This window comes from Mesocricetus auratus, unplaced genomic scaffold (genome assembly GCF_017639785.1).
Source record: "Mesocricetus auratus isolate SY011 unplaced genomic scaffold, BCM_Maur_2.0 Super-Scaffold_100004, whole genome shotgun sequence".
In the NCBI taxonomy this organism is placed as follows: Eukaryota; Metazoa; Chordata; class Mammalia; order Rodentia; family Cricetidae; genus Mesocricetus; species Mesocricetus auratus.
Window position 1 is genome coordinate 28767830 of NW_024429189.1, and position 16883 is coordinate 28784712.

General features: G+C 37.3%; 1 protein-coding gene across 17 annotated transcripts in view; it reads right to left on the reverse strand.

Annotated features, from left to right (window-relative positions):
• Positions 1 to 1325: 1325 nt before the first annotated feature.
• The window catches only part of Baz2b (bromodomain adjacent to zinc finger domain 2B), a 203370-nt gene continuing 187812 nt past the window's right edge, over positions 1326 to 16883 (reverse strand). For 10 of the 17 annotated variants that reach the window (XM_040745419.1, XM_040745410.1, XM_040745420.1 and 7 more), the window contains 8 exons: positions 16716 to 16871; positions 15643 to 15803; positions 11015 to 11325; positions 10478 to 10613; positions 7036 to 7182; positions 3558 to 3823; positions 3332 to 3475; positions 1326 to 2757 (listed from right to left, as the gene is read on the reverse strand). In XM_040745419.1, coding sequence (XP_040601353.1) covers positions 2604 to 2757; positions 3332 to 3475; positions 3558 to 3823; positions 7036 to 7182; positions 10478 to 10613; positions 11015 to 11325; positions 15643 to 15803; positions 16716 to 16871 — 1475 coding nt within the window. In that variant the 3' untranslated portion in view covers positions 1326 to 2603. Of the gene's footprint in view, positions 2758 to 3331; positions 3476 to 3557; positions 3824 to 7035; positions 7183 to 10477; positions 10614 to 11014; positions 11326 to 15642; positions 15804 to 16715; positions 16872 to 16883 lie in introns of those variants that run through there. The other 7 variants (XM_040745418.1, XM_040745416.1, XM_040745417.1 and 4 more) reach the window with 3 other exon arrangements.

Sequence of the window (16883 nt, forward strand, 5' to 3'; positions counted from 1 at the left end):
ATATCTACCTATAGCCTGGTGGTGGAGCACACCTTTAATCACAGCACTTGGGAGGCAAAGACAGATCTCTGAGTTCGAGGACAGCCTGATGTACAGAGTGAATTCCAGGACAGGCAGGGTTGTTACACAGAGAAACCCTGCCTCAAAAAAACCAAAAGCCAAAACAAACAAAAAATCCACACCAGAACTACCCCACCCCCAATCTGCCTACCATGAACAAAACCTTGGGTTCAATTGCCATTACACCCTCATGTCTGACACCCCAACATACACATCTGCAAATAGGGGCATGGCCTGTCTCATTTCTCTCCTCTCTCTCCTCTGCCCCCTCTGTGTGTATATCTGTGCATACACCAGGCTTGTTTTTCTCTTTTTTCTGTCTTTTCCTCACTCCATCCCTTTCTCCCTCATTGCCTCTCTCTCTGTATCTCACTAAATAAATCAGGCTAGCCTCCAACTCACAGACTTCCACCTTGCTCCTGCCTCCTGAGTGCTGACATTTAGGGTGTGCACTGCCACATCTGGCCTTTTGTTACTTATTCTGTGGGTGTGGGTGTGGGGAGAGGGGAGTATGCATGTGTCTTTGTGGGTACACCTGCTCATTCCACCCTGTCTGGGGAGAGTGTCTAAGGTTGATGTTAAGTCTCGTTCTTCTATCTTACTTCTTGAGCTCACCACTTGCTGGCTGCTCAGCAAGCCCAGGGATCCTTCTGACATCACCTTGCAGTGAGGGTCACAGGAGCACCATTGTGCCTGGCTTTCTCGTGGGGGCTGGGGATCTGAACACAGTGCTGAGGCTTGAGCAACTTGACCACTGAGTCCCCTCCCCAGTCCTGTGCATCTTGTTCACCAGTGGCTTCCCAACGCCCAGCTTTGGCCCACCAAAACTTGTAACTATGAATCTCATGGCTTGATTTACATGATTAACTTTCCTTATGAAACTGGGTTATGCATCTATAAACAGATATCTCTCATATGGAGCGAAGTATCCTAATACTTTCGTATTGAAAATGGAAAACAAAATGAGGTCCAGAGAAATTTACATTCTTATAAATTAGCTCAGAGACCTGACTTTAACCCAGGCTTTGCACTTGGCCTACTGCTCTCTGAGTCAGCACACAACACACACACACACACACACACACACACACACACTGCTAAGACTCTGCAAGAACCAACTTTAACTGCATTTTGAACAGAATGCATGGTCAGGTACATTGAGAAAAACAACAAGAAAAGAGTTTACCTGCTTTGTAAACTCTTTTATTGTATCTGACACACATGGCAGTGACAAATAACCCCTAAAAAAAAAAAAAAAGGAATGCTACCTTTTCCACAACATTTTATTTTAAATAAAACTTCAAGTACTTTTACATAGGTACAAAAAAACTCTGATCTATTTGCCTCCAACAGGCCACAACACACAGTAGATAAAACACAGTGGTTACAAATGTCTTTTAAATTTATTTCTGAGGCAAGGCAGATGGGAAGGAAGTGTCTCTATGAAAAAATACTGTGTGTGTAGGAAATCGTCACGATTTTATTCCACATGGATACAAATGATTATACTTTAATTTAGGCCCTGGTGGCTTAAAATTATATAACAAAATAGAAAAATGGAAAACTACTATCCCCTACACCCTGTTTCAAAGGCAGGCACTACCAAGATTAGGGAGACGCCACAGTGTTGGTAGAGGATAATCACTGTACAAGCTGTAGAGCTGGAAATACCTTTAGACTCCGATCAAATGCTACAGTCCTTCTAAGGCATAAACAATAATGTCTCCAAACAATATATACACATAATACATATTACAACAAGACTCAATATAAACAATAATGAACAATATATACACGTCAATTTCCACTGGCTTGAAATACAATTTTACTACACAAGTGATGCGCAACATATATATATATGTATATATAAATGTACTTGTAACTCTACAGTAAAGTTTATTTTTGGTGCTTTCAGAGCACATCAGTGTAAACAGTTTAACTTGGCTTTGTTTTATATTTTAAAACATTCCTTGTTGTATTTTCAAGATTTAAAGCAATTTTCTAGTTCTTCCTTTTCACAGAAAACGAAGATTCTGGATGTGGTTTAATCATAAATAATTCATAAAATTAAATACATTCACTAAAAAATAAACTACAAAGTAAAAAAATGAAAAATAGATATTTATTGAGAGGGAAAGGAGAACCATTTCCCATGTTAGAGCTCTGGTGTTGGCTATTCAGTGCGATTTGATAGAGTTTAATTGCTATTGCACTAGAACACCCTTTCCTGTGAACATTCTTTGGGTGCGCCTCCCTGTTCTACCTAAGTTAGCTGATAAATCACACAGACCAGTGACCAACGGTCTTGGCTGGAGGACTGAAGCCTCTAAAACTGATATCTTTCTTCTCATCTTTTTTAAAAAATTTATATATATATGTATGTATATATATATGTATATATACATATACATATATATATACATACTTATTTCAAGGAAAAAGTTAATATGTATGTGTCTTGCACATCTGTGTAAATGCAGTTCACATTGCTGGTCTTATTTGTCCTTATTTAAAGGGAAAAGGAGAAAAAGCAGATTACAACTTCAGCTCACTTTGAAGGTATCTGTCCACTTTTTTTCAAAGTACTTCCTCATACTGTGGCCAGCTCTGCCTATGTCGGAGTCATCTTCATTGAACGTTTCACAGTTGTCAAACACAAGCCTGACATCTAGAGCAAAAGTTTCAAAGTTGGTGTACCTGAAAGGAAACACATCGTTCGTTACAGGCTGGCTTCACTGGTTAGGACTGGTAACTACAGAGAGGTGAGTGAGGGTCACAGACGAAGGGCAAGGAGAGCTGATGAGATCATGACAAACACACTTGACCACATCTGCATCCTCTTAGGAAAACGTCCACTGCGCTCTGCAAGGCCAGATCAAAGATCAGTAACTGTAATCCCTGTAATCCCACTACCTGGCTGGTGGAAACAGGGGGATTGCAAGGTGGAGGCTAGCCTCGGCTACAGAGTAAGACTTTATCTTGAAGCAAAAACAGAAACAAACTCAAAATGGTGTTTTTCACCTGCCCCGAGTTTCCCACACCCCATCCCCTATCTGACTTCTTACTGTTCTGCAGGAGGACCTTCCAACTCCATCTCTTTCCTAACCCTGCGGCCACCCCATGACCCTCATTCAAAACTTACACCGGCCAAGAGAGGGGAAGCATTTCTTACGTACTATAGAAACTGCTTCCACAAACCTGTCATGAAGTCACCATGCTAACCCTTCATTCTCAGTGCCCAGTACCTGCTGAACAGAGACGATTTACTTACTGTCCATTATTTAGTTTTTCTCTGATTGTAGAAAAATCCATAGGCTTCTTAATGACTTTCTTATAGCCAGGTACAAGTTTCAAGTTTACAGGAAGTAGGAAAGGCCAGGCATCCTCATGAGTTTCCATTTCAGTCAGGATCACACTAAAGAAATCATGTTTGAAATTGTTACCTATACCTTGTAATTTCGCAAACTGAATTATAAAGATTGAAATAAAAAAGATACCTGCAAAGAGCCAGGTCCTTGGAGTCATCTTTCTTGGGCTTCTTAACAGAAGTAGCACTTTCTATTTTTGACAAGTTAATGGAAAGGTTTTCCTCCATTTTCCTTTTTTTGAGGTCCTTGCTTCCTCTTTTTAATGAGCTGCTTGTGGAGGCGGAGTCTTCATCCTCAGTGTCGCCAGCAACATTCCCTCTCCTGCTTTTCCTGGACTCGTTTGTCTTTTTTCCTTTGACGTGAATTTTCTTTATTTTTATAGTCTGACCACTTGCCTGTAATTAAAACAAAACAGTAGATGGGGTATAAGAAAACAACTGTTTAGACACTTTCTATTATGTTAAATCACAAATGTTTGATAGGATCAAGAAGTACCAACTTTGCAGCTTTAAAAGATTGGTAATTCTAGTCTTTTACAGAGATCTGGGAATTTCCTCTCCTGTAATATGAATGACACCTAGTAAAGCATTGAGAAAAAACAATTTTAAAAGTTCTTAAAACTGGAGATGCGGATCTACCAGTGTAAACCTGACTGCCAGTATTCCTGCAGTCGAGGCTGTAAAGCAATTGAGGTGCATAGGGCTCTTTCAGAGCCCAGCACAACTAGGAACAAACATGTCCCTAAGTAAGCAATGATTAATAAACAGAAAGCAAGAACAAACAGGAAAATGAGCTAAAGAAGCACCAGGTGGAAAGTTAGATTTTTAAAATGATCAAAACTAAAGACTAATTATTTTCTAGATAAAAAAATAAAATGTGTCTGTCATGAGAAGAGTTTTACAAGTTGAGGTTTAAAGCTACAGACAAAAATGGGGAGAAAAATGTCTCTTTTTGAGAAAAAGTAAAACAAAATACCATGTATCTTAAATGAGGCTGTTGCTCTATTTATTAAATAAGGAATTTTGGTTAAATCTCTAAGTGGTTTGTTTTCTCTTCTGTAAAATAAAAGCAGCCATGTAAGGTCATTCCACACTACAGCTACATGCTCCATAAGACTGACACATCCAACCAGACTACAGCGAGATCCTGGGCCCTTGCATTCAGAAATAGGGAATTGTTTTTTTTGAGATTTAAAAGTTATGCTACATATAATACGTCATAAAAGATACATGCAATGTACTAGGGATTTACAGCTTTTGCTTTCGATGCAAAGGCACTTCCAATGACGTTCAGAATGTTCTCTTGCCCAGAAATCTCACACTGTGAGAATGATACGAGCACTCTGGCAGTAACTTAGCCAACCTCAAACACTTTTTTTGGACTATTTTAAAGCAATTTCATTAATGATAAAATTACTTTGACCAATGATATTATTAAAATGTACTTAAGGAGTTAAAATTGTTTGGTTCTCTATTGATAGGTTGTGAGAAAAGTTAAGGAGCTATTTTAATTTAATTCACTAAAATAAAAAAAGGTAAATGCAACACTTTCCTACAGCTTTCTGAAGAGCTACTACTCTGTCATTAATTGAAATAATTTAAATGTTTAATTTAGTCTTTTCCTCATTTAGTTTCCCTTTGAGTGTTCTTAATACACTGAACTTAAACAATCAGGTGTCTCTTTAGAAAAGAAAAGTGCCTACAATAAAACAATTCACTTAATGATGATTAAGTTAGATACCTGTGTTATTTTAAAACATTCCAAACTGGCGTAATGGCTTGAACCTATGACTTTAGTACTTAGGAGGGCTGATGCAGGAGGACTGCCTTGAGTCTGAGGCCAGCCTGGGCTACTAAGTGAATTTTAGGCCTGTTTGGACTATAGACTTAGGCCCTATTTCATGGAATAAATAAAAATAAAAATGCAGTAACATTTTATGAACAATGAGTGAAGATCTCTAGTTTTTGTTTGAAGTAATAGATTACCTGGCACCATTTTCTTCTGACTCAGGATCATTTTCTAGCAAATTAATACTTTGCACCAAGACAATATACAATGAAATGGCAAAAGAGACTTGTTCGTGTTACAGAAGACGGTGAGGGTTCACTGAATGCTGTGTCACTCCCCTGATACTGCATATACACAGACTCTGAAAGCCTTTTCTCAGTGGAATCAGAGTGTGGTAAACTAGAGTGAGGGTGGAAGGGACAGATAAGAAATAAATCACCATGCAGAGCTGCACACATACAGATATAAACAAAGATGAAGGCACCAAGAAGAACAGAAAGATGGAACAACCAGAATGGAGGGATCACTGCAATAACCTACCGAGAGAGGCAAAGGACCTAAAATGATCATCATTCTAATGGCGGGCGCTGGTGTGTTAAGGCACAAGGGAGGGAAACAGTGATTATAACTGAAGGTCCTGGGTAGAACAGAGAACACGAGTGACACAAAGAGCATCCTGGGAAATGCAAATTTAGAACTGAATTTATGAACAGGAGGTAGGTGCTGGCTAGCATTAGGTCAAGTATAAAGCTAGAAGACTGTGAGATGTAAGGAATACCTACCACCAAAATGACAGGTCTTCAATACACTCTGATCCCTACACACTTCATAGTCCTTACCTTTTAATTCCAGAACTAAATTTCTTCCTTCCTAGTTTATGTTATTGTGGTGCTAAGGACTGAACTTAGGGCTTGAAAATGACACAAATGAACTGTATAGTTTGGCTAAATCCTTACCCCTTCTTTTACAGAGACAGGGTCTATTTATGTAGCTCAGGGTAGCCCCATGTTCACCATCTTCCTGCCAATAGCTCCAGAATGCTGGGAGTATAGATGTGTCATCACACCCAAGTCATTTCTTCTTAATTTATTATCTTTCTCTTTCTCTCTTCTCTCTCTCCTCTGTCTCTGTCTCTCTCTTTCAGTTTTTCTAAGACAAAGTTTCTCTATGTAACTTTCGAGCCTGGAACTCAGTCTGTAGACCAGGCTGGCCTCGAACTCAGAGATCCTTCTGCCCCTACTCCTGAATTCTGGGATTAAAGGCATGTGACACCACTGCCTGGCCTATTTATTACTCCTTTCATAATTTGACTTACAGGTTTCTATTTTAAATGTGATTGGAAAAATGACTAAAAATACAGGTATTCATTATCACTTGAATTAGGCATTCTTTTGCAAGCCATATATCCAAGAGAACCAAATACAATTCTTACAAAAACTGGTCCAGGATGATAAGAGAATCACTCACAATATCTGGAAGGTAGAAACAACTCAAAATGTTTATCAACTGATGGCTGAATAAGCAAAATGTATATAAGAGAGTATTATTTGACTATAAAAAGTACTCAACTGTTCTAGAACATGAACTTTCAAAGTATTTTGTGCCAGAAAAGAAGGTAGACACATTGTATATGTACAAAAAAGCTTTTGTTATTTTGAAAATGTTCAGGAATTAAGTAGTGGTGATGTTGTACAACTTTGTGAACTCATTAACAATGAGTTTAAAAAGATGGATTTTATAGATTGTGATTTAAATCTTTAAACAAAACAAGCCACAAAACTCTGGTAATTTAAAAAGCCCAGTTTCCCACCATTCTTACCTTAGCGATGCAAGCTGGACAAAACCAGTCCCCGTCTGGAATAGTTGTAATTTTGGGCCGATGGCAATAGGTATGGCAGCCTTTGTCACAACCGTCACAGAGTAGAAGCAGTTCCTCATTATCTCCCTTTCGACAGATTTGGCAGTACTACAAATATACACGAAAATCATTTAAAGTCAGTCCTCTGCTATGAGTACTAACTGTTGGAATGTTAACAACTCATAATTCCTAGTGTATGTTAATAATGAACATTCCGCTTGATAACAAATATATAATAGCCACACACATCTATGTATCTCTCATTACACAGATATGGACCACATGACGGGCGAGCAATTCTTTTGGGGTAAATGCACATTTCAGATACATTGCATAGAACAAAGCTAGAGGTTGAATGCCTTCACACACTTCAGAAGCATGTACACATCAACGTATGAAGTCATCAACATGACATTAGAGCACATGAAGCAATGAATAGCTTTAATACATGTGATTTTTAATGTTTCATCTTTTGCTTATCTTATTGTCCTTATGATATTCTGAGAAAGAAATAAGAGTTAGAATAGTTTAATATCGGAATTCAGAAACTTGTCTTAGTGTAATTATATATATGTATATAAGGTATTCCCAAATTGTACAGTATGCATCCATAATTTGTGACTGATTTTAAAATGTCTAAAACAGGAAACTCTTAAAACAAGCCCAAGTCAATTTTCTTCCACAAATATAGAAAATGCATCTTAAAAATTATCTCCAAGGAAGAAAACAGCAAGTTAAAGAATTTACAGTCATGATTTATTTTCTATAACTAAAAATCCCTTCTTTGTTGACAAATGTATAATACCATTAGTTCTTTTAAGCATGAAGAGAGAAGAGAGTGTATTCCCGCACAGACACGGTTTGTGTAACAAGTTTCAGGGAGAGAAGAGGAGGACTTGTATAGCGCAAGGTGGCGCAAAAGCAGTGTGTACTAACTTCATCTGAGCTCAGGGCACAGTCCGGTCGCACAGAAAATACCCTGCGATCAGGTTTCAAAAGTGGCAATACTTAAATGGGAATTCATTTACATTAAAGTTCAACAATTCAAAATTGCTTCATTTAACTTCAATATAGTAAATGGAGCCTAGGAAACTCTAAAACCATCATATATATATGTAATTTAAAAATGCAATCCAAATTGGAGATACATACTATTCAAGGGAACAGATATAGCAACTGTCTATTAAATACATCAGATATCTGGGATATTAAAGTTGTCATGTATGTAAATTCAAAGGCAGTAGAGTTTAATAACTCCCAAATAAGTTTCTATTAGATGGACTTTCTGAATCCCATACCACTGAGCAACTTAAGATGGTATTTCCCTGAATCCACACTATACTTTAAAAACTCTATTATAAAAACATTTATTCAGAAACAACATGTGCAAGGATATATTTAAATCTCTATAACAATATTAATAAGATTTATGAGCATAATTTTCTGTTTATTGCAAAATACTAGAAATACTACAAAATCTACTTGACACTTCATGTACAATTTAAAATAAACATTTTCTTATCTTTTTAGAGAAAAGGTGAAAAATAGCAAACTTCTGGTACTTTTGAAAAAAATCACAGTAAAAGCTCACAGATATTAGGTGTGAGCATGTACACTGATACTTAGTTTGAGCTCCTTTGCTACAAAAGGAAAAAAATATTTATGGAGAGAATTTTTATGCAGTTTCCTCTTTCCTGATAAGCTTGCTATTTGGCTAAGATGGCAGCTTTTAAAGCTATTGAGCACTTTAATATTTTATTTGGATTTATTATGAGGTTTATTATGGACACTGACATCTATCTAATCAAAGGTTACAAAATATGTCTTAATTTATCAATAGCAACCTACATCGTCGTCATAATCATCATCACCACCACCAGCACTATTATTTGCAGTGCTGAGAAAGGAACCCACAAGCATACTAGCACAAAAAACACGTTTTCATACTTTTTTTTTGAGACAGGGTTTCTCTGAGCGGCTTTGGACTCACATAGACCTACCTGCCTCTGCCCCCCAAGAGCTGAGATTAAATTAGGAGTGTGCTATCCTTCTCAGCCACTTTGGAGGTTTCTTTGTTTAGGTTTATAACAAAATGACCATCATTATGACTTTAGAGGATAAGAAAAAAATAATTATAAATTTTAATATAAAACTACAATGCTTTTATTTAATGTAGTCTAGATTTCAACAATTATATTTGCTTAAGGAGATTATTAAACTTGCTTTAAGACTCTCAGGAGAATTAGATTTTTTAATAATCTGAGGAGAAATATATTTTTATACTTAAGGAAATGCTCCCAAAAGAACTGCATACCAATTTCAGGCTTATAGCAAATTAATGAGTTGAAAAAGACTTAAGTTTGACCATTCTGTAAAAAGCTGCAGATTCTGATTCTACAGACATCTTTAGGAAGAAATGAAAAACCAGAAGACACAAAATGTATTTGTGTAAACTGCAGACAAGGTCTTCTTGAGCAGTGTAAGCACCGAGGGGAAACTGAAGAAACTTAACAATGAGGATCTCTTCTTCTCTTGGGGGAATGACTATTTTCAAGTAAAGGAATTTTCATCTTTAGCTATTCAAGAAAACAAATATCAAATACTTAAATTTTAAAGCTGGTCTTTAATTCAAAAGCGAATATTGAAGTAATTCATAAAGATATATATATATATATATATATATATATTTTTTTTTTTTTTTTTGGTTGTGAGCCTAGGTTGAGCCATCTCTCCAGCCCAAAGGTCTAAATATAATAGGTACTTCCGAGCATGGTATATAAATATGTAATAGGGCACTTTGTACATGATTTAAAACAACTGGGAACTACAGTTGCTATTTTAAATATGTGGCATTTTGATGCCCAAATGAATGCTTACTAACCACCTGCAGGTTTCCAAAAATGAAAATTCAGTTTTAATTATCAGGAGAAAAACTAAAAGTTCTTACAGCCAGCCTTATCTGATACAAACACGTAACTCTAAGTTCTCTGTTTTGTATTTGGTACTCTGATTAGTGACATAAAAGTAAAACAATTAAGGCATAATGGAACAGATAATGTTATCATGTACAGTACTTACAGGAGTGAACAGCCTTTAAAGTATTTCATTAACAACTATTATGTTGATATAGTACAGGAGGCAACTTGTTATGATTATAAACAAGTACTCAAAAAAAGCAAAAACAGAAGTTGAGCAAAGAGAAGACAACATATTTGGCAGGATGCTACAAAAAGTTCAAGATAAGAAAAATATAGATTATAAGGTATTGAAGAATTAGACACACTCCCAAGTACAGTATATATTATTGTAACAATATGATAATATGTAGTTAAAGATCTGGAGGTTGGAAAAAAAACAAGACAGAGGAAATCAGTCATAGTATTTCTGAAATAAAAGCACTTACAACTTTCATAATTGATTTTTCCCATGCTATTGATCTCTGTAACTGCTGGATGCACAGGGCTACCTGTGCAGCACTGCGAGCTTCCGCTAACGCCCTTCTCCAGACCCTGAGCCCTGGAGCAATATCCTCTTCAACTCTGCATTGAGATATAGAGAAATTGAGTAGGTCATGGCAACATTTATGGTCACTGAATGTGAAACAATCATCACACTGAAAGCCAAGCAATGACAAAAACATGTAACAGCCAATAAGTATAAAGTTTAAGCAACTAAATTTGATGTAGTGCACAGACTGTGGCTACGTGCCTTGAAGCTTAGTCACAACCAGATAAATGTAAGATCACTTTGCAGGATTATCAATGCACATAACAAAAAAAAAAAAAAAAGGAAAAAAAAAGGTTTTACAAAGCACCATGCAATAGCATGATCCACATGGATCACAGACATACAAGAAGATACATAGATAACAGGCAATAGAAAATAGGCTCCAATTAGCAAAGAAGCACAATAATTTGTCAAGTTAATCTCAATAACCTACCCGTCACCATCACCACTAATGGATGGTGCAGGAGCAGGGACAGTAACTGTGCCCACATTATCCAGTTTGATCTGAATGGTGGTACTTAAGGGGCTCTTCAGATACCTTCTCTCAATGTTCCGCTCCAAATCAGCCAGCCTGGTTACAGCTATATCTAGGGGGTTGTCACTCTTCCGAGCCAGTGCATGTGCACTGTTCTCTTCTTCACCAGTAAGTTCTCCATCATGCTCCTGGTACAACTTAGTAAATGACTTATGTTCAAAATATACCAAGTCCTCCCTTTCTGACGCAGGCTCTGGACACATCCAACCCTATACATCAAGAGAATAATGTCATTACAGTTTCTTCTGAAAACATCAGATCGGTGAGTTACCTTTACTTAAAAGTCAGCAGCGACCACCAGCAGATATCAAGGATCTTTACAAAAAGGTTTTACTTTGCACTTCCTAATTCTAGGTTAAAACAAGAGAAAAAAAAAAAAAAAAGGAAAAGCAGTTGGTAAGAAAGTGTGTGAAAAATAACACTGACTACATAAGCAGTAAAGTTCAGCAAAAGATTGTAAAGTTTAGACTAACATGTCCTCATGTCTTCCTCTGCTCTCCCGTGTGGGTCTTCATACCCACTACTTTCCATTTGGCTGCACAACTCGACGTATGCTATTACCAGCCTGGCCCCTGAGATGCTTCCCTGTCTTCACACACAGAGTCATCTATTCATCTCAAAGTGCTCATGTCATGAAAGCATTCCCTGAAATTCCCTGAAGGAAGTCCTTTCCTGAACTCCTTCAGAGGCTCAGTCCTCCTGCTGTAGGCTTTCCTAGGATCCTAAAATGCTCCACAGCCTTGCCATGGCTGTACTTTTACAACAGCATGATGATTTGATTCCTTCTCCCTCCAAATATCATGAGGGTGGGGGCCATAACTCATTTATTTCCAGCACAGTGATGGTAAAATAATGGGCTCTCCACCCCCTCTCTCAATGAATAATTTTATAACCAAGCTTGTTCACATCAATCCTTTTTCTGCAAACCAAAGTTTGCCCTGTTTTAAACAATTTCTCCATCTTTGACATTCAAGTCCCTCAATCTACCGTCATTCTCACATTCTACTCAGACATCAATACTGCATTTAGGTTGCATGACTTTCTCCTCTCTAAACATAGTAAGTTTCAGTTCCTGGTCCTCTGTTCATCTTCTTCACGTACTATTTACTTGGTTTCTGTCAGTCAAGATCTCAGTCATTTTCTTATAATAGAATGTGTCTCAACTCTACATAGTTTGGACATAGCTCTCCTAAATGTCCAGCAGAAATCAATCCACTATTTAAAATTCATACACTAAACTATTTCTTTATGGCTACTCACTACATTCTGCACCCATGTGCCCACATCTTACCTTCCTATTATTAAGAAAGCTTCCTGGAAATTAGAATCCTGTAGTATTTAAAAAGCTACTGAGCAAAGTATATTAAATAAGAAAACAGAAGGAAATCTTTGCAAATTTAATCTCTTTAGGAATTATTATTTTATTCCTTTATCTCAACAGAATATTAGTATCTAGAAAGGAAGCACGGGGACACAGGCACAGTGCCGCACAAGGGGAATCATGAGTTTGCGGGCTGCTGGCAGCATGAGGACCTGGGTAAGGAATAAATACTTAGGGTACACAGATAAGAGCAGGAACAACTTCAGAGAAACAATCCCACATTCTAAAAGGGAAGCAAAACAGCTAAATAACAGAAACTTTGATTTCTGCAAAGTAACCACCAAGACAATAATAAAAGAACTAAGTTAGAATTAGGAAATCAAAAGCCAGATGACTACACACTATCCAAAATGTGTTACTTTAAAAAAGGTCCTTAGTGCCAGGATCCAAAGGCTCTTCATTTGATTTGTTCTGTTAATACATGTATGAATGGCCTGGGTGGCGCATGGCTTTAATCCCAGCACACGAGAGGCATAGTCAGACAGATCTCTGTGAGTTCAAGACCAGCCTGGTCTACAGGAGCTAGTTCCAAGACAGACTCCAAAACCACAGAGAAACCCTGTCTTAAAACCACCTCCCCAAAAAATTACATATATGAATGAATAATTTAGCTGGGTACCATAATTCTGTAATATTTAAAACGAGGAAGAAAACAATGTTTTGGGTAATAGATTATGATAAAAGTAGCTCTGTATCCTGAAAAATACACTGAAATAAAAATAAAAATAATATAACAAAGATAAATAAGCTTTGACATTTCAGTGATGAATCAGAAAAATACAATTGTGAAAGAGGGTCAGGAAGTTCTGCCCTGGCTCATACTTAGAAAAGTCATGGATGGTGTGGGTATAAAGAGTGCCACCAGTTCAGACAGTGGCAATGGACACGTAAGGTCAGATTAAGGTCAATAAAACCCCACATGTGGACATCTCCATATACAATTACAGATTCTGTATTTGAAAAGAGGCCATAGACCCCCATGCTTTTCAGAAAACATCCAGAATTTGAAAGTCACTGCATAGAATAGAGATCATGGCTGAAGGGATTAGTCAGCTCACAAAAGAGAAAAGACAACTGAGAGACAGAGCTGTCCCTAGGGAGTGGGGATAACAGCACTTTAGTGTATGCCCAACAACCAAGACGGGAGTCAGGCTTTCCTACAACATACAAAGAAAGCCCATATTATTAGCAATATTAACAATGCAAATGAATAGATCTAATTAATAGATCAAAAGCATGAGGTAAATGTGCTTTCATAATGGCAAGCTCCTTGGGCTAAAAGTATTTCTTTTTAAGAAAAAATATGATTAAGTCTTCTATAGATAATAAAATCTTAAAAAGTTTTACTAAGTATACAGTGTTCTGCCTGCATATGCCCTGCCTGCCAGCAGAGGGCACCAGATCTCATTCAAGGTGGTTGTGAGCCACCATGTGCTTGCTGGGAATTGAATTCAGGGCCTCTGGAAGAGCAGTCAGTGCTCTTATCCTCTGAGCCATCTCTCCAGCCCGATAGTAAAACATTTTACTATTATTTTTTAGCACTTTTTCATCCCTTAATGACAATTCAAGACTAATAAAATTATAATTCAGTTCTCAGAATAATATAGCACAATTCACAAGTAGCTTAGTAACAGGATGCTGAGACACTCCACTTCTGTTAGCTACTGAGAACACTAGCAAGAGCCAGGAGGCCAGCAAAGCAGTGGGGTCAGATGTCCAAGTGTGACTCCAACCCTTGACAAGTTTTCCCAACAGGAGTCAGTTAGCACAGGTGAATTAGATGGAATAAGTTGATGGAAATTTAAAACCATGTAAAGCAACAAGCAGTAACACGTGACCACGAGAGAGGGCAAAATCGGAGCGGGAAAAGCAGACGCAGTGTGTGAGAAAGCATGCCAACTATTCAGTATAAAACCCTTCCACATTTCCTATATGCCTACAGCCTGATAACGGTCTTCATGATAAAGACATTGTGTCACCAAGACAATTTAAATTACACTCATTATTCTCAATTTAAGGAGGCAGTGAAATGCATAAACCACGAGATCCAACAAACATCTTTAAAAAATTATGGCGCTAAATGGAATACTTTTCATTTCTCCAGAAAATTAATTTGTGTGGAGGAGTTCCTTTGGTGAAGATGCCAGATAAATGAGGCCTGTGGACAGTGCATGAGCTGGGGAGGAGATTCAGTTTAATAGCAATTAGATTTAGGAAGTAATACATTTTGTTTTCTAATGTTAATAATTATATGTGTGGCAAAAAAGGGATATTATATTAGCTCTGGAAAATGATAGTTTTTAAAGACCTTCAAAACTAATTATGAAGCAAAATTTAAATTATTGGGCAGGACAGGATTATGCCACACATTTTCCATCTGAATAAAATATGAAGTGAAAAGACATAAGAGATCCCGGTTTATTAGACGTCTGCGGGTTTCTCTGCTTAGTCAGCATCCAGCTACCTACTTTCTGGCTCAACCGCACCACTTGCCCTCTTTCCGAGGCTAAGCATCTTGTGTAGTACGTAAGATTTCCCTTCTGCCTCTCGAGCAGACATCAGCTCTGACCATACCTGAGACATACCACACCCATCAAATAAAGATGTTCATGCTTTACATATATGTGTGTCTGCCTATCGTTATAACATGGGTCCTAATGTGTCTGATTGTCCTTCCAATTTAGACTACACAAAGTAAAAGTCTGACATACAACAGTTGTAAGTAAGGGAGTCCTTGGTCTTCCATGAAACACTAAGATTTATTCAAGAAAACTGTACTTATGGAGAAAACAAAATTTTGCTTGAGGTAAAGAACTCTACACCAGAAGTGATTTCTCTGAATACTGTTAGGGAAGGAACAGGATGAAAAAAAAAAAAAAAACAAAAAGCAAAAAACAAAACACACAGGCTACACAGTCAAACAGGCTTGGCTTACACATTCTTTGTCACTTAAATGATGACTGCCAGGTTATTTATATTGAGCCTGTTTCCTTACCTGTAAGACAGGAGAGATTAACTCAGGGCTATTCTGAGAATTAAATGAAACAGTATGAAGACATTTAGTACAATAACTAGATTATACAAGGGCTATAATAAAAATTACCTTCTATTACCATAAAAACATTTTACGCCAAGCCAGCTTTACCTTCACTTGCAAACTTGCGGACGCTACCCTCCTTTCCAGGTCCTCGACTTGCTGGAGAATGTTCAGATCCAGCTCCATCGCTTGCTCTTCTACTGACCAGTTTTCCACCATATCTCGAGTGACCTGATTTTCTTCATTTTCATTCAATTCAATAATAGCAACTACATTTGGAAAGAAAGTAGTTTTTAAATGTATTCTAACCACCACCGCATGATGATTTTCCCCCTAAATGAGTAAAATATTAGAGACTCTATGTACATCAAACTTTTTAACATATACAAATATACAAGCACAGGCAGACAGTTCACTGCTATATAAGAAATTGCCTAAGACACACAAAACAATACTATGTAGGTACTAAAAAATGATAGAAACTAATACAATTTGAGAAAAACTAATCACTATTGCGCAACATTTAAAATAATAAAGTGTGTGTGTGTTGGAGAAATGGCTCAGTGACTGAAAGCACACACTGTTCATCCAGAGGACTCCAGTTTGATTCCCAGAACACACATTACTTGGCTCACAATCACCTGTAACTCAAGCTTCAGGGGATCTAATACCTCTGGCATATGCATACACATACATAAGTAAAAATAATAAGAATTTGAAAATAAAGAAAAGTAATAAACAATTAATACTTGTAATAATGTTATACGCTGGGCTGAAGAGATGGCTCAGAGGTTAAGTCTTCCAGAGGTCCTGAGTTCAATGCCCAGCAACCACACTGTGGCTCACAACTATTTGTAATGATATTTGATGCCCTCTTCTGTCATGCAGGTAGAGCACTGTGTACATAATAAATAAATCTTTTAAAAAATGTTATAGGCTAAAAGAATGAGTTTTCAGGGCTACAGAAATGACTTACTGGCTGCTCTTTCAGGAGATCTGGGTTCAATTCCCAGCACCCACATTACTGCTCACACTATCTGTAACTCTGGTTCCAGGGGAACTGACACCCTCACACAGACAAGTGTGCACATAAACAAATAAGGGCAAATAAAAAGGTTGTGAGTTTAAAAAAAAAGGAACAAATTTTAATAATACAGAGCAGAAGGGTCTTGGGCACGTACCATCCTTATTCTTGACACAGGCTTGAGTAATGTAATCCAAGTGCTTCTGTATTTGTTTCTGTAATGCTTTTTCCCTTATTCCTCTGAGATGCAGCACTTTGAGCAATGTTTTCAGGTCCTCTGGGTCAATAATTCTCCACCAACCAAACTGCATTTCTAAGTGAGGAC